Below are 23,236 nucleotides of genomic sequence, written 5' to 3'. Positions count from 1 at the left end.
TGCAAATGATGTCAAAGTGGTGTGTGCGTACCGCACCATTAAACGATCATGTCATTAGCGGTAGGTCAGATTGCCCCACGACAGAAGGTACTCTATTTCTTATTCGGGAATGTGAACAGCCTGGGTAACCGATAGAGGAGAAAGTGATGTCATTTGTCTTAGCAAAGCAGAATCCAGACCTCATACTCCTACAGCAGACACACCTAGTAGGCAACAACTGTGCAAAATGGTGTGGACGGAAATACAAAGCTCTGGTGCTCTCTGGATTTTTGACAGGATCTCAAGAGGTTGGGATCCTTGTACACAGATCACTCTCGCTCATGGTCACTACAACCTGCTTAGATATGGTGGGCTGTTGCACTGCAGTTCAAGGAGAGTGGGATGGGCAAAGGGTAAGGTTGGCCTCATGGTATCTCCCACTGGAACTTCAGACCTCCAAGCTTGAGGATTTGGGGAATTGAATTGCACTTCTACCAACACAATACTAATAAAAAGGGAGAATCTTCAACTGAGTGAAGCTTGACAGTTATTAAGAGCGCACAGGGTACAGTAGACAAGAGGCTCAGGAACTTCGTTGATGCCAATAGGTTTCTGGATCACTTGAGGCAGGAACACCCAACACACAGGTTGTACCCCAATGTTTCTAATAAAATGAAGGCAGGGTCCAGACTGGACTACCTGCTTGTATCTAAAATGCAGGAAGGACTGAATCTGAATACCCGATACTTGATGAGAGGAATTTCAGACCCGTTGCCATTTATTACAAGACTGGAAATACAGAGATGCAGGGTGGAGTAGAGTAGAGATTAAATCCATAGGATTGCACGAGCTGGGAGACAAAAAGACATCTGACAGATAGTACTCAATGAAGTTTTTGTGCATTTTAAAAACTTTTGTGCATTATTAACAGCATGCACAACTTTGGAATTTACATGCACACACAGAACTTTGAAATGTACACACTGACATGGAGTTATTGCATTTTAAACAATTTTGCTACAACCTGTATAAGTGTCTTTTGCTGGCTTAAATTAACTAGGCCTCATTTAGACCTAGAAGCGATCTTGTTCAAAGTGGATGTCTCTTCTTGCATGTTCACTGGCCATTATTCCTGCAGTACGCTGCTAAGGCAGAGTCGCATTTGTTTATCCATTGATGCTGTTCTTGCTGTTCTCGAAAAAAAACTTTCCAACATGGGTGTAGTAATGGATCGTGTCCCGGGTTCTTCCGCTAGCACACTGTATTACAGTCATTCACAATAGTTTGCTGTTCTTGTAACTAGTTTGTCCTGACATTAGAGTGGGCAGAATCAATAGTCATGAAGTGGGATAGCGCTTAGATGTGAAAGCAATTTGATGTTTTATAAAAATGTTTTCTGATATGCTGAGAGTATAGTTCTTTGCTCACGCCATGATGATTTTGCAAAACTAATAATTTCCTATGCAACCAAACTGTCTATAAACCCCAGATTTTGGGGGTGAGCCAGACCTTTTTTGAAGACTTTATGATGCTACTAGGGATGTTGTCAGTTTTCTTATTTATTTTGCTGCTCACTTGCAACAAAATTTTTCTGATTTGGACTTATTTATTGAGAGCCTCCATGGCAATGACTGCATTTATAATTTTTGTACTGAACCTTTTGAATTTTTGGAACAAACCTTTAAAATTTGTATTCCTGCCCTAGAACTCAATTATTGAGTCTCTCCTTAAATCATTGACTGTATTTTTGTGGGGTTCCTTATCTTGGGAAACACACTGACTCATGAAACTGAGGTTTACACAAAGTCTATGATTTATCAACTTTTGGGTGTACTGTTGGGGTAAGATGGTGGAAACGGTATTTGCAGGAAAACTTGGGTTCTGTAAGATTGTACATTACAATCTGGAAGACGTGTGTAATAAGAGGACACTTAGTACTCACTGAAGGGAAAAAGCCGGAACACCAGAATAAAGTAGTAGAGATGGAAGATAGGCTGGGAAAGCTAGAGGCAGAATATATCCTATCACATGAGGCAGAGCAGTGGCAATGGATTGATTTAGTCCAGTAAGAAAGTTACATATCGGTAATAAGGCGCAGGCACAATACTGTGCCACACAACACAGGATATACAAAGTAGGAAATAAAGCTGAGAAAATATTGGCTTGGCTAGTGCGGATAGAAGGCAGTAGTCTAAGGGTCTGCAGGATTCAGACAGAATGAGTGGTGGCGACTGAAACCGCTGATGAGATAGGGTATTCACATTCTTTATAAGTGCCAGCACAATAAGATGCAGAAGAGAGGATACAATTAGACCAGGGACTGGAGTAAAGCAAATTGTTTGAAGCGATCAGATCACACAACTGAGAAAGGGGAAAGACCAAGTGACCTTATGGGCTCCCGTCTGAAATTTCTAAGTGCATAACGCTGAAACTGGTGAAACAACTACTTGATAGGTTTGAAGATGTAAGGAAGGAGGGTGACCTCCCTAGAGATACTACAACATATAACAATAATGTTCATACATACAGACGGCAACTCAGCTGAAAACTGAGCATCATACAGGCCTATTTCTTTGTTGACTATCGAGGTCAAGGCTCTGGCTAAGGTGCCGGCACATAGTCTTGGCCTCATTGTTTGTAAATGAGATGCCCCTGACTGGTCAAAAAGCTGCACCAAAAAACTTAATCAATTGTTTAGCTACTTAGTAACATGTCACAAACGGAGGGAACATGTTATAATATGGGTGCTAGACACCGAAAAGGCATTCAGTGCTATAGAATGGTCCTACTTACAGGACATCCTTCAAAAGGTGAGGATTGGACCAAATTGTATGGCCCAAGTTGCTGTATACGGACTCACTGGCCAGAGATACGGTTAAAGGAGCATTATCTGATGAGCTTGAGCTGGGACGGTGGACAAGACAGGGGTGCCCACTTCCGCCTCTGCTCTTTGCAGTGTCACTTGAGCCACTGGCAGCATGGGTGAGGAGGGATACACTAATAAGGGGAATCTGATGTGAACCCGACTGGGAAGATGTAATCTCCATATAGACACATTACCTGCTCCTCTATCTGGCAGAACCTGATAGGTTCCTCACCTGAGTCTTAAAGATACTACTTTTAGAAACCACTCAGATATCTGAATAAACTGGCACAAGTCAGTTTTGTTTTCTGTCATTCTCTGAAAGTGCCTGGAGGATTGGAAGATCCCCAGAAAACCTCTCCAAAAGTTTCATATATTTAGGAATATATAGGTCAAGACTGACTCATATGAATTCTATAGATGCAATCTAAGCAGAATCCTAGAGGAATACAAGAAAGATGCAGCACATTAAAGGAACAAGCCAATATCATTTATCATTGGAGGAACATGCCAATATCATTTATGGGTTGGGTGGCATTATACAAGACAATTACACTCCCTAAATGTTTGTACATGCTACAAAGAGTGCAACAAGATTATTGCTGTGGGATGAAGGGGTGGTCCAGATAGCACTATAATCATTAACAAGAGGACCTTACGATGGCAGGATTGCTCGCCCTAATTTGCAATATTATTAATGGGGGGGGGGGTCAGCTTCTGGTGGTAAATGAATGGGCACCTGCGCCCCAAGCAGACGACTGGTGATAAAAGTTATATAAACAGATTTGTATGGCTGGAGTCATACTGCAGACCCACTATTACAGATTGCAATAGTTCTGGAGATCTGGCAGAGACCCCACGAAAAAAATTAGATTGGAAGCAAAGTTAACATTAAAGACACCAATATGGAAGCTGTCATACTGGCAAACATGAAAGGTCTGGAGGGATGCCCTCAGTGGGACAGGGTGGGAATCGAAAAGTTGGGAGACATATGGGAGGAAGGCAGATTAACACCTTTTGAAAAGCTTCAGAGGCAGCATGACTAAGCGGATGGTTAATTCCTGACGTACTTAGAAGTGCATCAGGTGGTGGTGGAATGCTCAGAGTTGCTGGAAAATGCAGAAGATGAGACACCACTGGAATTTAGGGTTTTCGTAGTTCTACTACATAAACAAGCCATCTCACAAACATACAAATCTTTTGTGGCTAACTGCTAGAGCCCTCTAGAGACATCAAAGGCCAGATGGGAACAGGCTTTGGGGGCACTAGTGGGTGAGGATTGGGGTGAGGCACATCAGAAGCCTAGAGAGATTAATATCAGGGCTGGGTTTCACCTTGATCAACGTAAGATACTACAAGCACGAAAACTAGGTTATTCAAAATAGGGAAAATCAGAGCGCAATATCGGTCATGTGGTTGTGGAGGTAAATGGGCCATTAATCCATACTATCTGGAACGGTCTGTGTCACTGGATATTCTAGAACCAGACACAACAGCATATCTCAATGGTTATAGTGGAAACAACTTCCCTCGTGCTGCCCCTGGTGCTTTTGACAAACTGGACTGAAGCAACAATCCCAAATATGATTGGCTAATTTGTAACGTGGCCCTAATGGTGGTCAGATGTGACATAATACAGTCCTGGGGAGCAAAGACCACACCAATCCTAGAGAAATTGATTATTAACATGGATTAGTGCATGCAGGCCAAACCCACAGTCTATAAAGTGGGAAGCTGCACCCAGAAAATTTATAAAAATATGGGTTAAGTGTTAAGATCACAGGAAGGAGGATGTATGAGGGCTAACAAGTGTATGGGAGGATTATTGAATACATAGCAATGCGCAAAACGGGAGGCAAAGATCAATCCCTGACATCCGACAGGGAACACAAAGATGCCAAAGAAAGCTAGGGGAGTGAGGGGTACTCACACAGTCTTTAACTGAAATATCTGGCTATGATGCAGTGCTATGCACTACAATTAGGCTGATACAGATTCGCTGGAGAGTTGTAACAAGTTATTTTGTGGGAATGATGGTTGAAAATGTAGTTAAAAGATGTATTTTTTGAAGATTTTAGTAACCTAGGCAGGAGGAAACATATGTATGAAATTGTTGGTATTATTTACTGATTGCATTTCATGGAATCCCAAGGGAATAAACAGCCCAAGTAGGAGCAAAATTCCAATCTTACTTGGAACAAATTAGACACCAGCATTGCATTAATCCAGCAAAATAGTGTAGATGAGAAAGAATCCTGGAAACAAACATAAGTGGCTTAGGTACGTTGCTTTTTCACAAGGACAGAAAAAAATGACATTACCATTCTCAAAAGTCTCTTCTAGCTCTATGAACTTGAATGATCAATGGAGACAAGAAAGAGCCATTGTTGTCATGGGAAAAGTAGACTGCAACCTGACCAATAGCTATGCGCATCATCCAGGGATGCTCTTTTCGAAAAAAGGCTTAAGATGCCCATTATCCACGGATGCTTTTTTTCTGAAAAAATGTTTAAGATGGCATAAGAAAAATCTCAGATCACCAGAACGCAGTCCTCAGAGGGGACTGTAATATTTGTTTGAACGTCATCACAGAGAGAAAATCTAATGTGAGATTTATCCTGAACAATTTCCAAAAACATCCAAGAAGGTAACTGAGGATGAACATTTCATAAACATCTCGCAATTAGCACATCTGGAAAACGCATCATAGTAATGACCCAGTCCTGAGTATCCAGGCGTCATGAACCCTAACTTCAGCAGCTTGAGTGAAGGGTTAGTGCCACTGAACTGTTATGTTCTGTGCATCATAAAACATTGAAATTGGTTTTAAGGCTCCGTTGACTTTGACCAGAGACACGGGACTCTAAACAAAAGCTCACAAATAATACTGAAAGGTGACAGTATGAATTAGCTGTTACATAAGGGAACACATTGACATGAGAACACAAAAGGAAAGGTATAACGGGGGGTAATGGAGAAAAGGATGGATGGATGAGGAGGGATTGAGAAAAGGAAGGGCTGATGAATGAGAGGGGGGAGAGGGAGGGAAAGCTGTGCAATAAAGAGAGGGACGGATGATGAGCTAATTGACAAAAAGAACGCAGAAAAGGAAGCAAAGAAAGATGAAACAAAAAAGAAAGAAGAAAGAAGAGAACAAATGATGGAATAAAAAAGGAAAAGGGAGGATAGAAGGAAAGGGATTGAAAGAAGGATTGAGAAAAGGAAGAAATGAAAGACGGGGAAAAACTGAAAAAAGATGACAGGATGGAAAGTTTCTTTAAAGCGACAGCCCCCTTCGACATCTCTGAGGAAGGTTTACCATAGTAAGCAGCCCTTGATGCATTTGATTATTTCAAGAGTGTTCATAAAGAACTACACGGTAAGCCTCGTATTTGAGAATTGGGGTGCGCCATTTGGAAATATTGTTTTCAGAATTCTTCCAGGGGGAACAACTCCCCACCAGGCTTGATCATTATCATTTGGTTCATGGTTCAAAGTGGGGGTATTTTATTTTTCTGGCTACTTTCCTGCTGGGTAACATACCTGGATAGTATCATTACTACAGAGGCCACACAAACCCAGGCTTGCTAGAACTAGATGCTCCCTGAGCCATGGAGAGGGCTTGGCCACCATCCATGAACAGTATGATTTCCAACCTTTCCTTTGACAGCAGGGGACAGCCCAACAGGACTGGTAAGCTCTGGAGTTAAAGGGTCAGACGTACAAAGAGCAGGTTACAAAAAGTGGTTGACAAATTGTGCACAAACTACAACTGGTCTCCGATTTTGCGATGTGGCCTGTGCACTATTATGTCTTGTCTCTAGTCATAAGGAGTCACAGAATGCCCTGCTTAATGAAAGGGTAGGTCACTAGTTTCTGTGATAGCCTGCAAACACAGGGATGGTGGACTACAAGGAACAACAGACAACAATCTATGTGTATGTATTTTCAAACAAACCTTTTTTAAGCAGCCTGCAGTCCTTAAAGACAAACTTCCCCACCTCCCAGTACTCTCTTCCTCACCACCACCCAAGGTCGCTTGACATGATTGTCAAAGGGGAAGGTGTACCCAAGGGAATCCTCTCCCTTTTGCTAACAGGTTATCACATCCTTTGAGGTGGCAGTATCTTGACAATGGTTTGAGAATGCAATTGCAAACCACCGATACATACCATACTGATTCGCAATTAAGAAGAAATATCTCTTTTACGTCCCTTCCTAAATGTGATTTGGTATGGGTTTCTAAACTCATTTTTACAGGCTGGAAATTACTTCAACCTCACAAAGGGCTTTAGTACACTTTACAAACCATTTTGCACTCACAAACCTGTGAGTTTGCGAGTGCGAAGTGAATCTGTAAATCTGTAAATCTGTCCCAAACATTTGATTTCACAGAAATGTGTTCATATAAATGGAAAGGGACACGTGTCCAATTGGGGAAAACACTTGGATGTATGTCGGCTACAAAAGAAGTAGACAGCACCACTGCAAGTGAACCTCCCCACCCTTGTGATTAGACACATCTGACTACATCCAAAAGATAAAAGTAATTAAGTAGAAGATATGGCACTAAGAGTAGATCCAGAATATGTTTCCATACATTGAAATCAACAAAAGCCCCAAAGGAACGGATGTGGTTCTGAGTAGTAGTCAGCGGAGATAAAAAAACACAGGATGCATCACTACATGGCAAGATGCGGGGGGGGGCGAAAAAATGCATGGATCCGAGTCTGGGGCTCTTGCAAATGGGTCCTGGATTTCAGCACAGGAGGACACGTGAGCTTGCCACTAAGTCTTCCTTTTATAGAAGGCACACAAATATTTACGGTGAAATAATTGAAAATACGTGGCACATTCACACAGTTGTTGCATTCCTACTATTTTCCCTTGACACTGACATTTGGAAATGTTTAAATGAAAAAGCCAGCAGAACATAACACACCCTGAGACAAAGAGCCTTCTTTCTCGCGCTCACATACCTGCCTTCCATCCTGTCCCACGTTAGTCTGACCTCTCACCACTGTTCGGATGTTGTCATCCAGCCGCCTGCACAGGAAACAGAAATGCCTTTAATGTTATTTATTCAGAGAAAACGGACCCGGCTATTTAATTAAATGAATTTACTTCACTCAGCTGATGCATAACCGAAAGAGTCTGACAAGGGAGGACACAAGTGTACAATGCATGAAACAAAACACTGGAATATTCAACTAACTTGGAACCCCTACACGTTCTGAGGCCCAGACAATATTGAGTGCTGTGAATGTACCAGAGATACATGTACCAGAGATAAAAAAAAGTACGTTTGTAGGTTTGTACGGATGGACGGGGGGGGGTAATTCTACAGCTCCCAGACCCCCTCACGATCAAACTCCCTTATTTTCTCTGCTTGAGATTGTAAGTGTGTGAAGACCATAGTTGTGTTAGGAGAAGTTTGCACAAGTAAAAGGACAGAAAGTCTAAGGGCCCGATTTGAGTTGGTCAGAATAGGGTGAGGTATTTTTCCCCAATCAAGAAAACTGCCCCAGAGTGAGGTACATACAGCATGCAGCATGCAGCATATATTTCATACTCCACGTTTTTCACCTCGAAATAAAGCATAACAATAAAACAACTTTTTAATGCAACAAAATCTGAATGTTTGGCTTTTTTGTGAGCATTTCCCCCAATACATTCCAAAGGGTTTCTGCAAAAGGAATCGCTCAGAATTCCAAACCCTGAGCAAACTGCAGCTCTCAGCTAAATGTAACGTTCAATCAGTAATGAGGGGCTAAGGCCCATATTTATACTTTTTTGCGCCGCATTTTGTAAGTTTGCGCCACTTTGGATCAAAAAATGACGAAAATGCGGCGCATAAAAAAAGTATAAATATGGGCCTTAGTATACAAAAGAGCCTATGGAATCCAGCTTTCACTTATTTATGTGTCCCAGTCCCATTCAGACATGCATAGAAAAAAACAGTCCCAACTCGGAGTTACAATAAGAAGTGAAAGCAGACTGTCTAGAAGTCTAGTCAAATATTTTATTTTCAGCCGAATTGAGAGTCGGCATTGTAACCAAAACTCAAAGCAGATGTTTAAAGAAGGCAATATTTACAGAGGGCAAAAGAAGTAACTCAGGTGGCTGCGTGCACCAATACCATGAATTAGAAAATAGTGGCAATAAAGCCAAGACACTGTATGTGGGCAATGAGTCACCTGGGAAGGCATTAAGATGCAAAGGCTTCCCCACCGGTCTTCACATTCTTCTTGAATGCAGCAATATTTTGCTGAAACTCCACATGATGTTGGAAGTGCTCGATATTTGGGGGCCATAATGCATTTACAACTGTGATTAGTTTGTCTGCATGCAGAATACCTCCTGTACAAGGGCATTCCTACAACTGAAGGTTTTCAACTGAAGATCTACTGTTACATCAGAGTGTAGAGATCACTTGTGAACAGTTGAAACTTAGCCTACTCATTCTCTCCATATCCTGCTGAGCCTGTCAGATGACCAGCTGTTAGGAGGCGACCTTCCTACATTGTTCAGGACCAGAGACCAAAGTTAGAAGGCATACCATTTTTAAGGGAATGTCAATGTGCAGGGGATATCACACGGAGATGGCCTTTAAATATAGCTTATGGGCTTGTTAGCTACTTGTGATGCGAGGGATTGAGTGCCACCAGAGCTCTGTAGATGCATTCCATCAGAGTTTCAGAAGATTTGTCTTGGAGCAAACCCTCAATTAAATGGCCTTATGGGGCTCTCTCTTAGTGGGTCTTGAGACCAGAGGATCTGGGAGAAATGAAATGCCGAATGAAAGCTGTTCTTCTGAAAACATACTTTCATTCAGAACCCAAATTCTCTATGTGAAAGGAATATCTACCTATCATGGGTGCAAACCCCAAATAGCAAATGAAGTAAATGCTCCTTTCAAATTAGCCTAAAGTCTGGGAACCTCTGGAGCTAATATCAGACACTGGAATGTGCAGACACCCCAGCAGTCAAAGAGGTTAACATGAAGTTCTGAGATGAATGAACTCGTATCAGTCAATTGTAAGGGGAAAGGTGGGACTGCCTTTACTGCCCTCATGACTTTAGTCACAAAGACCTAAGAGTGGCAACTCTGATCCTGGCAGCACTTTTATTGTCACTAACTGAGGATGTTTTGTGAATCCCTGGAGAGGAGACGTTTCCACTCTGATTATGAACACACTCGATCAGCCTTTCGTGAAGGGGATTCTAGCCCAACGATGTTAGAGAGCCTGTATTGGAGTCAATTTTAACACACTGGGAGGAAGGAAAGGAAAAAAAACACATCCAATTGCTGACTGCAATCACAGACATCCTACAGAAAGGCAAAGTTCCTGAAAGAAGAAAGACTTGCCCTAACCAGTATAACACATTTATAAAAACAAGTCACAAACTAGAATAAATCTTGGGGTATTCATTGCACTTCCAAGAATCACAAACAATCAAGGAACCTTCATCTGCACTCTGCCTAGAGTTACCCAGTTTTGTATTGTGACCGAAGGGATGTTCAGCAACTGCTGGTCTTTCAGGGGAACAATACTCCATTATTTTAAGATATCAATTAATAAAAAGCACCATATAAATTGCCTCTTGATCGCTAATACCCTACATATTAAAAAGAACTTTGATCCGAAACATGCCCTATAACTCTCGGCAGCTGCAGATTTCCTCACTGAGCTATCTCACTGGTGAGTTTGTAGGGAGGATGTGATAAACATAAGATGAGAGCTATGTCTGTACCATTACCACATGTTATGTAACACCTTCCCCGGACTGAAAATATTACAAATTGTGACTGTGTTCGTTATTACATCTGTGACGCATGAACGGCTTGCGCAGAGCTTTGGTGAGTGCTGCTAAGGCAGGTACTATCTCTTTCTCAAGGAATGCAGTCAAGCAGCCCGCATGAACGGAGCAAACCAATGAAGGGGCTGGTCTCAGGCATTCACCAAGGAAGTGTAAGAAACCGTCAATGACGCGCGAGGTCTCTGTGGCAGTCTTGCTTTGCTCTGGGATGATCTAGTGCATCAGATGTTGGTGCCTGGAGCTGTGACACATTCCACATAAGGTCCATGCAGCCGAGATTGTGGCAGGTCTGGCAGCGGAAACTGGCACCGCAAATCAGGCACAGCACTGACGACTCTGAAGTCTCCTTGTTGGCGCATCTGGAGCAGCGGCTGGTAAAAAATCTTAATAAGCTCCCCAGGGACCTAAGACTGTCATAGACTTGTGAAGTAACTCAAAGATCTTCTCTCTCACGATGACATTATTAAGCTCCACTAGTATGCCAGTGATATAAAACTTTATTTGAGAGTCAACATAATCAAAAACATTGAGATTGCTTAGCCCTCATTCAAGACTGGATGTCCAGTGCCAACATCAGTCTGAAACCAACAAAGGCTGAATTTACCAATGGCACAATACACACTAAGATCCAAGAGTGGGGAGTGTCACTGCTGTGACTTATTTAACTTTTTTTGCAGTGTAAAGTCAATAATTAGCATTATCACTTCATCCGACATAAAGCTGGGCATATTCAAAGCCCATCTCTCCAGAAATGAAATCATCATCCACCCCAACCTGGGCTCCAAAATGCTTATCAGCATGGGTGTCATTTAGGGGTCGCAGATGGACCCCTGGTACTGCTTTACTGAACCCTGGCCTCAGAACCAAGAACACAGTGATGGCCCTGCATTCCTTATTTCTCTTTTTCATTATACTAATAGTGAATAATATTCTATTATTCACTATTCTATTAATGTTCTACTAGTCACCTTTAGTATAATGAAACAATGGAGCACACGCAGCTAGAATGCTACCTCCAGTGTAAGTAAAAAAATGTTTTAAATGTACGTTGTGAGTGTGCTTGCAGGTGAGGATGTGTTTATGTGAGTGTGAATGTGTGAGCATGAGTGGGTGAGTGAAAGTGAGTAAGAGCCAGTGATAGGTAGTGAGTGAGACTGAAAGATACTGCGGCCCGGATTTACTATTCTTTGACGCAAGGCAATGCGGAACCAAAGTTGTTGCATTGATTTGTGTGACAAGGAAAGAGGAAAAAAAGTGCCATGCCTACTAAAATATGGTGTATTTATCTCTCCCATGTGCTGGCGCACTTTTGTCAGCCATGCTCCAACGCATACACGGTTGCGCCATAATGGTGCAAAGGTGTGTGCGTTCTCTGATGCATAGGTTTTCAACTAAAAGGGGGTTCCTATGCAGTACAAAATATTATGCTGTATGGCTTTCTCCCACTTTGTACATGTACTGTACAACGCAGCACACATGCAAAGTTGGAAAAACAAGAAAAAATGGAAATATTTCTCTTTGCTAAGCCTGCCCCGAGAAAGTGTAAGATTTTAGCACAAACTCCTGTCTACAACCGTTTGTAGACAGGGATTAGCATCAAAACCCATGAGTTGTTGTGTGGGAACACCCATGCACCACTCATGAAATGTACCCTTGACGCAAAACAATGTTGCGTTACTCTAGAATACTATCCAACAAAAGTCCTGATTTGTGTTGGATGGTAATTCCAACCCTAACACTTTGTGCCGAGTTTGCACCAAGAGAAAAAGTTATTAAACCATGGCTTGAAAGTCAGTAAGTATGAGTGAGTGAGAATGAATTAGATTAATAGTGAATGCAAGTGAGTCAGTGAGAATGGATAAGCATGAGTGTAAGAGGGTGTAAGAGTGTGTGAGTGAGGGGATGACTGAGTTAGAAAGAAGTTGAGTAAATGAATGACTGAGTTGCGTGAATGCAGGTGTGATGCTTGCACATGTATCGTTGGCTGAAAAATACCGGAAGTAATCATTGCCTTATGGAGATACCCAGAGCAAAACACTGGCATACTTACAGCTATTATTAGCAGGTTAGGTCCTTGCTACAAAATAATCTCACTGGCACAGTGAGGGTAACACTTGTCAAAAAGGGCACCAATGGTAAAATACTGGTACTGGCTTATTAGAGGTGATTCACCGCATATAGGGCACCCGTGGAAAAATACTGGCATACTTGAGGGAATTCTTGGCATGTGGATACCAGTGGCAGAAAAATGCTAGAACTAGAGCAATTAATGTAAGGACAACCTGGCATATGGGAGAGAGGCAAGCATGACAAAATGCTGGCCCTGACATCACGAGGGAATGTATGACATAGGGATGCCCTATGGTATACAGACTGTTTTATGTCATTTTTGGTATGAGGGGACACATCAGTCAAAATTCTGGCCCTGGTACATGAGAGGTAATTTTGAAGGTATGTGGGCTCTAACATTTTTTTAATTTTTTTTAATGGGGTCAACTCCTGGGGAATCTTGGATTCCATTGGCATGGCACACCATGATAAGATCTGAATATTGAATAAGTACCCTTTCAGCACCTATGGAATTTCAGCACATTTCAGTGAAAATTGTGCTTTCAAATACGCTTCTTTCCCCCCCATTCTTTTCAAGTTATTCTCAAGGGGAGAAACCCAATAGAAGAGGTCTGGCTTATTCACTTTGCTCACTAACTAAAATTCAGGGTAAACACTGTGCCCCAGATCTTTCAAAGATCAAGTCAGCTCCCTAAAATAGGTGGTGTCTAAAATAGACATTTGTCTGTCTTAACCTATTCTAGTCATGCAATTATTGTGGACCTTCAACTCTGGCAGTTGTTATGATGTTAGGGTCATGGGATGAACCTTCCTGGAAAAAAAAAAATCAGGGTCATATGATATCACTTCCTGTAATATAATTAAGATCAGAGAGCATGTGATTTCGCTTCAGCTACCCGTGGCATTTGGGTAAAACGATGCAAATGCTTATAGGCAATACATGTGACAGCCGTAAACTAGCTTGCTATTTTACACAGACTAAAACCCTATTTTCCAGACTCTGATTTCAAAAAGATCATCCAAGAATTTGGCTTCTCCGATTGCGATAGGCAAGATAGTTTTCAACTATGTCCCGGGACCACTGCAAAGCATATTGGATACTAGTGCCCACCTAAAAGAACTAAAACACAACCACTTAACATCCATTATAGTGAACTTACAAGGGCTGACTCTTTCCGCTGAATCGACTTCATGACCTCCTACATCTCCTACAAGGCAGTACCAATCCACACGCCATCCTCTCAATCTCAGAAGCTAATCATCTTAGTAGACCAATTGTACAAGAGAAGCAACATCACCAAACAAACTCAAGATGTGCAAAAAGAAAGCTCTTAGGGCATAAATGATTTCAAGCCATGCACCCAGGACTTGGAACAACATTCCTCCGCTCATCCGTCTGCCACTTCGTTTCTGTACTTCAAATGAGCCTAAAATACCTCTTCGTGCAGCAACACACCCACCACCGATAAGAAACCTCCTTCCAGACCTAATAGGAACCCCTGTGTTTTCCATGCTCCGAACCGGCTGAACGGCTACATACAAAAACAAGTTACAATTCTTCCTCCCTCTCCACACTTTGAATTTCTCCTCCCGTTAGAGCAAGAAGATTGCACTAAGAGAGCACTGGGAAAACAGGGAGTCCAGGAGAAGCCCCCACTATTACCTATCCTCGGACATTGTGGAAGCCGCAAGGGTCTTTCCAATATGTTTGTTCTGAGCCTCTAGCTCATTTTAACCTTAATGTCAGAGGCTGGTAAGCTTATTGATGGAGACAGACGAAAAAATATATTTTACTAGAACAATGGAAGAGGAAAGCTAATAATTGGCTAAGTGGGTTCAACAGAAATTGATTCAGGGCCAGTTACACAAAGCACTTTGCATTTGCGAAACCAGCGCGCAGATGCAATACAAGAGGCCATGTAATGCACATCTTTCAAAACCATGCGAGCTGCAGGGGAAAGGTGTTAGCAAAGGGCCTCACACCTGTATTCACCTTTCTCCTCAGAATCATCAGCACGCACATCAGTGTTTTCAGGCCATGCATGCATAGCATCGAATGACTACGGACTACAAAGGCAGGATGTAACCTTTGGCAAAGCAGAAGCTATCCATTGGTGCAGACAGCTATTATTGTGCATTTGATAGATGCTAGATCACAGAAGGGGTGCAAGGAGGATTGGGGGGGCAAACAGCAGTCTTCTGAGTGCTTCCCAACACGCCACCTTTCTTCTTTAACAATGTACTACTGACTCAGCAAACTGAGAAAGTGGAGACAGAAGTCTGTTGCATGCAGCTTCCCATCCCTGCAGTCACTGCTGTGCATAACAATGTGCAAAGGCCTCTGCTGCCTGGGGTGCAATGAATACATTCCTTACTATATAAAGCAACTTTGGCCTGTGGCACACCCAGTGCAGGCCAAAGGCTAAGACAAGGCAAAGCCCTATGTACATAAATCAGGAGCTTAGTAGAGGGGCTTAGCCAAGTTCGCCCACACAGAAGATGCAAACTAGGGGAATTTCCACCTCCAGCCCAATATATCATGAACCATTCTACCCGAGCAGGACGCAGTGCTGTTGTGGAACCACCAAGCCCGACCCTCAGTTCTATGCTGCACCCAATGCTGACCACAAGCTGCCCCAGGCTGTTCTTACTCTGCAGCACCAGCACCTGAGAGAGGATGGCACAGAGCAGGCTAGGAGGCACACAAGACCATGCTGCCTTGTGTTTGGGAGACAAAGTCATTCCCATGTTGAGGGTATCAGCCCATTGGGTGCCTCTGTTGCAAATCAAGTGGAAACACGCAACAATAGCAGAAACAAATGGCAGAAACAATATGGCAGCTCACCCTGGGATCTCGCTGAGGTGAGGCAACCCATCATCCATACCACTAACCTACCCCAGAAGGGACTGAATGTAGGGCATGCCAACCTCCTGCTTTTAGACCCTCAATCAAGGATTATCTGTAACTAACAGACTGTGACTGGGGAGTACAGGCCCCAATCTTTAATAAGCACTACAAGGGGAAGCAGAGAGGAACCCCCACCTGGCCCAAAATGGCTCCAACCTCTCTTGTGCCCCTGTGTTGACGTACTGCAGCACACAGCCATAGGTGGAGACCAACTGGAAAGAAGCCGAAGCTGGTGAGGCCTTCCGTAGTTCCTACCCTGAATACAACGTACTTTGGGCAACAGATACTACTGGAGTTCAAGCATAGGGTGGAGTGGGAGTGGTATTCTTTAAATACCTTTAGCTGTGACATGGACTGTGGGAAGATGCAATTTAGCTGGCTCTGCTGTTCAAGTATAGCCCACTGGAAGACAGATTTACATTTAGCCCAGTGGAAAGGAAGAGAACTTCATAGCTTTACCAGACGCTGGAATGCAAAGCCCTGACAGATCTGAAGTAGGTAAAATTGTCTGGGAACTTGGCTTGTTAAATGGGAGTAACTGGCGTGAGGCAAAGATGGCAAACAGGGGACTTGCAATCTCGGCCAAGCTCTACATATTTCAGTTCAAATACTGAATACATTTTACAGCATAACACCACTTCACAAGCCCTGGCAATGCCAACAGGGCTGCCTTCTAAGGAATGTTGCATGGTAATGTGAAGCATTATAAGTAAATAGCATGGGTCAGGTGACAGTTGCACCGTCAAGCCAAACCTATAAATCCATGTAGGTTAATGATTGCCTTCCTCCCATCTGTGCCGCTGCTAGCTAAAAAACAACATAAATAATATAATATAAGACATTTTAATGACATTGCAATGTCATTTGTGTGTCTGTGAAAGTTCAAACTCTAGCAGCTGGATAAATAAACAAAATGTTCACGTATGTCTGGAGGTCAGGCACTTTTTTGTGGAAGCACACATGTTCTGCACAATCAAAACATGTACTCCTGACTCCCAACATGTGTGTAAAGCTACATTACCTCTCCTGGTGATTCTTACATTACTGTCTGACGACAGCCATGCGGTCAAGCCAGACCATAATAATTGGCATGCTACCATCCCTGAATTGTCTTGGATGTAAAACTCACATTGGAGATTTATTTTGTGTGTTCTGGTGATGCAAACATATTGCCAATCCATTAATACACTTCCAGCAGTACACTCCTTTCACCCACTGACTTGTTTCCTAGACTGGCTCTGCTGGCAATCAAGAAGGGGGTGGAATTTCCTCATAGCATCATGCTTTATTGATTTACGACTGCCCCACAGTAAAAGAGCAGCTACCAAATATTTCCTAGAGGAATTGCTATAGGACAGGTTATTGATGACAGAAACCCATCTGTCAACCAAGGGGGTCCCTAAATATGTCAAAGTCTGAAGACCATGCATGTGCCAATATAGAATCATGACGAGCAGGGCACAAGTCAAGGGTACAAGTGGGTACACGGCATCTACTCACTCTTTTCACAGAGTGGACACAGTTTACCCTGCAATGAGGTTGCCTCCCCCGCCAAGAAATATACTAAACTTGTCCTGGTGTAATTTTCAGACACGGGGACACTTTCAGCAGTGCAAGTTGTCTGCTTTTGAAGCAGCAATGTGCAGGTGGGGAGGGGGCTTATCAAACTCCAGTTGGGCCCATAACAAAGGCTGAAGTTAAAGGGCCATCAGGCCATCTTTTGTTGGAATATCCTGGCTGGGAGCCCCACACCAAAATGCAATGGAGGGGAATCGAAGGCACACAGTTTATCATTTTCACAGGTACTTAAGAGAAGCATGCTTTTTTTAAATTATTTTTTATTATGGTATTTGCAATGAAAGTAAACAATAGTATATGAACATTATTCTAACTCAGCTACACATCACCTTTGTTCCCTGTTGGAAAGTGGATTATAGGTATGGGCACATAAGTACATACACTAACAAACCCTCACTAGGTCCAGTCATGGTCTCAATAAAGTAATCCTGGTTCAACCTTTGGTAGCTTGGAAATGAGCAGTTAGGCTTAACTTGGGAGAGAGTTGGGTAAATCATTTAATATCAACAAAACAGTAAATAAGTAAAACACAAAACACAATAAAAATCCAACTCGTTGGCAAGCTTGACTCACGACGTCGGGTCAGTCCACTTATGGAACTTATTTTCTAAAGTTGCTCCAAACTTCTTCACACTTTTGGATCTTCTTCCAGAAGTCCTTTTAAGGTCCTTTAGGTGTCCACAACTCTTCTCAAGGTTCCAGAAGCTCAGAGTTGTTCCTTGGGGGTTAGAACTCCAACTGGCCACTGATCAGCTGGTCTATTTTAGCAGGGCTTGATGCAGAGGACTATGATCAGCTCCCTTCTCCATCAGCTTATGGGGAGTCCCTTCTTGGAGTAGTAAAAGCCAGGCAAAGTAATTTTCTTGATGTAGGAAAGTACCATCTTGCCTGGCATGTTACCCCCATATTTCACTGCATATATGTTGTTTTAGTGTCACTGGGACCCTGCCAGCCAGGGCCCCAGTGCTCATAAGTGTGCCCTGTATGTGTTCCCTGTGTGATGACTGACTGTCTCACTGAGGCTCTGCTAACCAGAACCTCAGTGGTTATGCTCTCTCTGCTTTCTAAATTGTCACTAACAGGCTAGTGACCAATTTCACCAATTTACATTGGCATACTGGAACACCCTTATAATTCCCTAGTATATGGTACTGAGGTACCCAGGGTATTAGGGTTCCAGTAGATCCCTATGGGCTGCAGCATTTCTTTTGCCACCCATAGGGAGCTCTGACAATTCTTACACAGGCCTGCCACTGCAGCCTGAGTGAAATAACGTCCACATTATTTCACAGCCATTTACCACCGCACTTAAGTAACTTATAAGTCACCTATATGTCTAACCTTTACCTGGTAAAGGCTGGGTGCTAAGTTACTTAGTGTGTGGGCACCCTGGCACTAACCAAGGTGCCCCCACATTGTTCAGGGCAAATTCCCCAGACTTTGTGAGTGCGGGGACACCATTACACACGTGCACTGTACATAGGTCACTACCTATGTACAGCGTCACAATGGTAACTCCGAACATGGCCATGTAACATGTCTAAGATCATGGAATTGTCTTTGGCATTGGGGAGACAATTCCATGATCCCCAGAGTCTCTAGCACAGACTCGGGTACTGCCAAACTACCTTTCCCGGGGTTTCACTGCAGCTGCTGCCAACCCCTCAGACAGGTTTCTGCCCTCCTGGGGTCCAGCCAGGCTTGGCCCAGGAAGGCAGAACAAAGGACATCCTCAGAGAGAGGGTGTTACACCCTTTCCCTTTGGAAAAAGGTGTCAGGGCTGGGGAGGAGTAGCCTCCCCCAGCCTCTGGAAATGCTTTGATGGGCAGAGATGGTGCCCATCTCTGCATAAGCCAGTCTACACCGGTTCAGGGATCCCCCAGCCCTGCTCTGGCGCGAAACTGGACAAAGGAAAGGGGAGTGACCACTCCCCTGACCTGCACCTCCCAGGGGAGGTGCCCAGAGCTCCTCCAGTGTGCTCCAGACCTCTGCCATCTTGGAAACAGAGGTGCTGCTGGCACACTGGACTGCTCTGAGTGGCCAGTGCCAGCATGTGACGTCAGAGACTCCTCCTGATAGGCTCTTACCTGTGTTGCTAGCCTATCCTCCCTCCTAGGTAGCCAAACCTCCTTTTCTGGCTATTTAGGGTCTCTGCTTTGGGGGAATTCTTTAGATAACGAATGCAAGAGCTCATCAGAGTTCCTCTGCATCTCTCTCTTCACCTTCTGCCAAGGAATCGACCGCTGACTGCTCAGGACGCCTGCAAAACCGCAACAAAGTAGCAAAGACGACTACTGCAACCTTTTATCGCTGATCCTGCCGCCTTCTCAACTGTTTTCCTGGTGGTGCATGCTGTGGGGGTAGTCTGCCTCCTCTCTGCACTAGAAGCTCCGAAGAAATCTCCCGTGGGTCGACGGAATCTTCCCCCTGCAACCGCAGGCAACAAAAGACTGCATCACCGGTCCTGAGGGTCCCCTCTCAGCACGACGAGCGTGGTCCCTGGAACTCAGCAACTCTGTCCAAGTGACTCCCACAATCCAGTGACTCTTCAGTCCAAGTTTGGTGGAGGTAAGTCCTTGCCTCACCACGCTAGACTGCATTGCTGGGTACTGCGTGATTTGCAGCTGCTCCGGCTCCTGTGCACTCTTCCAGGATTTCCTTTGTGCACAGCCAAGCCTGGGTCCCCGACACTCTAACCTGCAGTGCACAACCTCCTGAATTGTCCTCCGGCGTCGTGGGACTTCCTTTTGTGTCTTCGGGTTAGCTCCGGTTCACTCCTCTTCGTAGTGCCTGTTCCGGCACATCTGTGGGTGCTGCCTGCTTCTGTGAGGGCTCCCTGTCTTGCTGGGCACCCCCTGTCTCCTCACGCAAGTGGCGACATCCTGGTCCCTCCTGGGCCACAGCAGAATCCAAAAACCCTAACCACAACCCTTGCAGGTAGCACGGCTTGTTTGCGGTCTTTCTGCATGGGAACACCTCTGCAAGCTTCTTCACGACGTGGGACATCCATCCTCCAAAGGGGAGGTTCCTAGTCCTCTTCGTTCTTGCAGAATCCACAGCTTCTACCATCCGGTGGCAGCTTCTTTGCACCCTCAGCAGGCATTTCCTGGGCATCTGCCCAATCTCGACTTGGTTGCGACTCTTGGACTTGGTCCCCTTGTTCCACAGGTACTCTCGTCCGGAAATCCACTTTGGTTGCATTGCTGGTGTTGGTCTTCCTTGCAGAATTCCCTTATCACAACTTCTGTGCTCTCTGGGGAATATAGGTGCACTTTACACCTACTTTTCAGGGTCTTGGGGTGGGCTATTTTTCTAACCCTCACTGTTTTCTTACAGTCCCAGCGACCCTCTACAAGCTCACATAGGTTTGGGGTCCATTCGTGGTTCGCATTCCACTTCTAGAGTATATGGTTTGTGTTGCCCCTATACCTATGTGCTCCTATTGCAATCTATTGTAACTTTACATTGCTTGCATTACTTCCTTTTGCTATTACTGCATATTTTTGGTATTGTGTACATATATCTTGTGTATATTTGGCATCTTCATACTGAGGGTACTCACTGAGATACTTTTGGCATATTGTCATAAAAATAAAGTACCTTTATTTTTTAGTATATCCGTGTATTGTGTTTTCTTATGATATTGTGCATATGACACCAGTGATATAGTAGGAGCTTTGCATGTCTCCTAGTTCAGCCTAAGCTGCTCTGCTATAGCTACCTTCTAACAGCCTAAGATGCTAGAAACACCTCTTCTACACTAATAAGGGATAACTGGACCTGGTACAGAGTGTAAGTACCCCTTGGTACCCACTACAAGCCAGCCCAGCCTCCTACACTTGGTGAAGCCCCAAGTGTGAAGCTGGTGCAGTCCTTCTGAGTGCAGGGTCCAGGTGCAGGCCAGGGGTCTAGCAGGGCAGGCCTTCTTGTCGGTTTCCAGTAGGGACCTGAAGTGCGGGCAGCTCTTCCATGTTCATCCTTGCCCCTGGGGGGCAAGCAGGGGGGTGCTCCTGTCCAATCACGTGCAGACCACCACCCTCTTGAGTGACTACTTCCTGGGAAGTGTGGCAAAAATCAATCTCAGGGAGCAACATTCCTCCAAAATCGAAGATGGCAAAAAATCTATCTTAGAGTATAGATCTGGCGGAGTCCATCCACAGGTGTGGCTAGGTTTCCCTTAATACACCCCTTTCCAGCCCTCCCTTAATCTAATCAGGGCCCCCCTGGTTGTCTGGGGCTGCAGGTAATGTGGGAGGTCCAGTTGGTGTCCCAAATGTCCTTCCCTCCTTTGAAATCCAGTTTGGCTGCTTTCCCCCCATTCCTGTTCTACCATCTGCTGAGGCAGATCTCCCCCCCACCAGATGCTTCCTTTGTTTCAGCCCAGACCACTTCACACCTCATCAAGGAAGGCTGGCTCAGGCTCCCAGAGGCTGACCAATCAGAGTAGGGCACTACAGGGCTGAAACTGGTAACTTTTAGCAAGAGTTCTGAAACTCTTTCCCTGTTCAAGTTATATTAAATTCAACAGTGGCAAGTTGTTGGATTTATTATAACTTTTAATTTGATACTAAACGTGCTATATTTAGCTCCTTCCTATGGAAAATAGGAACTTATTTTAGCCTATGAAGCCCATTCACTACAATGGGGAAACACAAATTTGGCTATTTTCTCTCACTAGGGCTTCTAAAACATCTTTTATTAAGTCCCTGCTTATAGGTACACTGCACCCAACCCAGTGGACACTTAGGGCATACCTTAGGGGTGACGTATATGTAACAAATAAGTTAGCTAAGGACTTTGGAAGTACTTTTAATTCCAAAGTCGAATTTGAGGTTAACTTTAACTTAAAAGCAGCCAGGAATGCAGGCCTGCTTTTATAATGACACTGGGCACCACAGCAGTGCACCTATGTGTGTACTACCTATGCTGGGGTCCCAAACCTACATGCACTACCATATACTAGGGACTTATAGGTAGGTTGATACAGCCAATTATAATTAGCCTAGTTTGCATATCCATTTTAATCAGACCACAAGTCCTGGGACTGTTTAGCAGTGCCCAGGACACTGTCAGAGACAGAAAAACACCTGTATGAGTGGAAAAATGGGGGCAAAAGGGGGGGGGGCTTCTGCAATCAGCCCAGTTTTCCCACATTCCCTGTTTCCCCCCACCCTCCTAAGTTCCCAACCACTTACGTTCAGATCCTTCCTCAATACTGGTCCCTACCCAAAGCACCTCATGTTATGTCCCACTTTGTTTATGTTGTCTTACCCCCTTTTGTCCTTTCACCCCTAGACTTTCGCGGGTGCCCTTTGGTGTGTTCGCCTATCTACTCAGTGGCTAGCCATCCTCACCGGGATCCCAGGTCCCCTAGATCGTCTCAAACTTTTTTTTGCAGCCTCTGCCCCTGTACATTTCCCGCTCTACATTTCCCGCTCCAGTATTTTGGATCACTCCAAAACTGGAGGCTGGCGGGACATACACACTAAGAAGGGCCACTGTCTCACCCTCCAATTCCCCCACTAAAGCGGTTTAGCATCCTGCTGGATCCAACCATAAGCGAAGGACGTGAAATGCTACTGACTTCCTAATGAGGAGTGCTACCGCTCTAGAACTCGATGTATGTTGTGCAAAGGATGCCAGCCTATATTTGCTGCTTCCGAGGCAGTGGTGTTGGGAGTCTATCAAGTGGGTTTCTTGTAGAAATAGCACATCTGCTTTGTATCTACTGAAAGCTCTAGTCACTAGGCCCTCTTCACTTTATTTCCAAGGCCATTAACATTCCAGGACACTAGGGTTAAATTCTGCATTATGGTAGTTCAGTATGTCCATTCGGTGCCGTCCGGACCCTGGTTTATCATTGCCTGTCCTGCAATGTGTCTGTGTCAGTTTTAACAGTCCACAGATCGCCTCCCTCTCTACCTTACCGTGCCATGATCTAGAACATGACCACCTCCCCAATTCACAGTATGTGTGTGCCCTTAACAAAAACAACATAAAAGAGAAACTTTGTGCAC

General features: G+C 44.2%; 1 protein-coding gene across 1 annotated transcript in view; it reads right to left on the bottom strand.

Annotated features, from left to right (window-relative positions):
- The window catches only part of VPS53 (VPS53 subunit of GARP complex), a 693,920-nt gene that overhangs the window by 570,549 nt on the left and 100,135 nt on the right, over nucleotides 1-23,236 (bottom strand). The window contains exon 4 of the mRNA XM_069226380.1: nucleotides 7,822-7,888. Coding sequence (XP_069082481.1) covers nucleotides 7,822-7,888 — 67 coding nt within the window. The remainder of the gene's footprint in view (nucleotides 1-7,821; nucleotides 7,889-23,236) is intronic.

The sequence above is a fragment of the Pleurodeles waltl genome, chromosome 3_1 (genome assembly GCF_031143425.1).
Source record: "Pleurodeles waltl isolate 20211129_DDA chromosome 3_1, aPleWal1.hap1.20221129, whole genome shotgun sequence".
NCBI classification, from domain to species: Eukaryota; Metazoa; Chordata; class Amphibia; order Caudata; family Salamandridae; genus Pleurodeles; species Pleurodeles waltl.
Note: the sequence above shows the minus strand (reverse complement) of the source record. Positions and strands in the feature narration are given on the sequence as shown.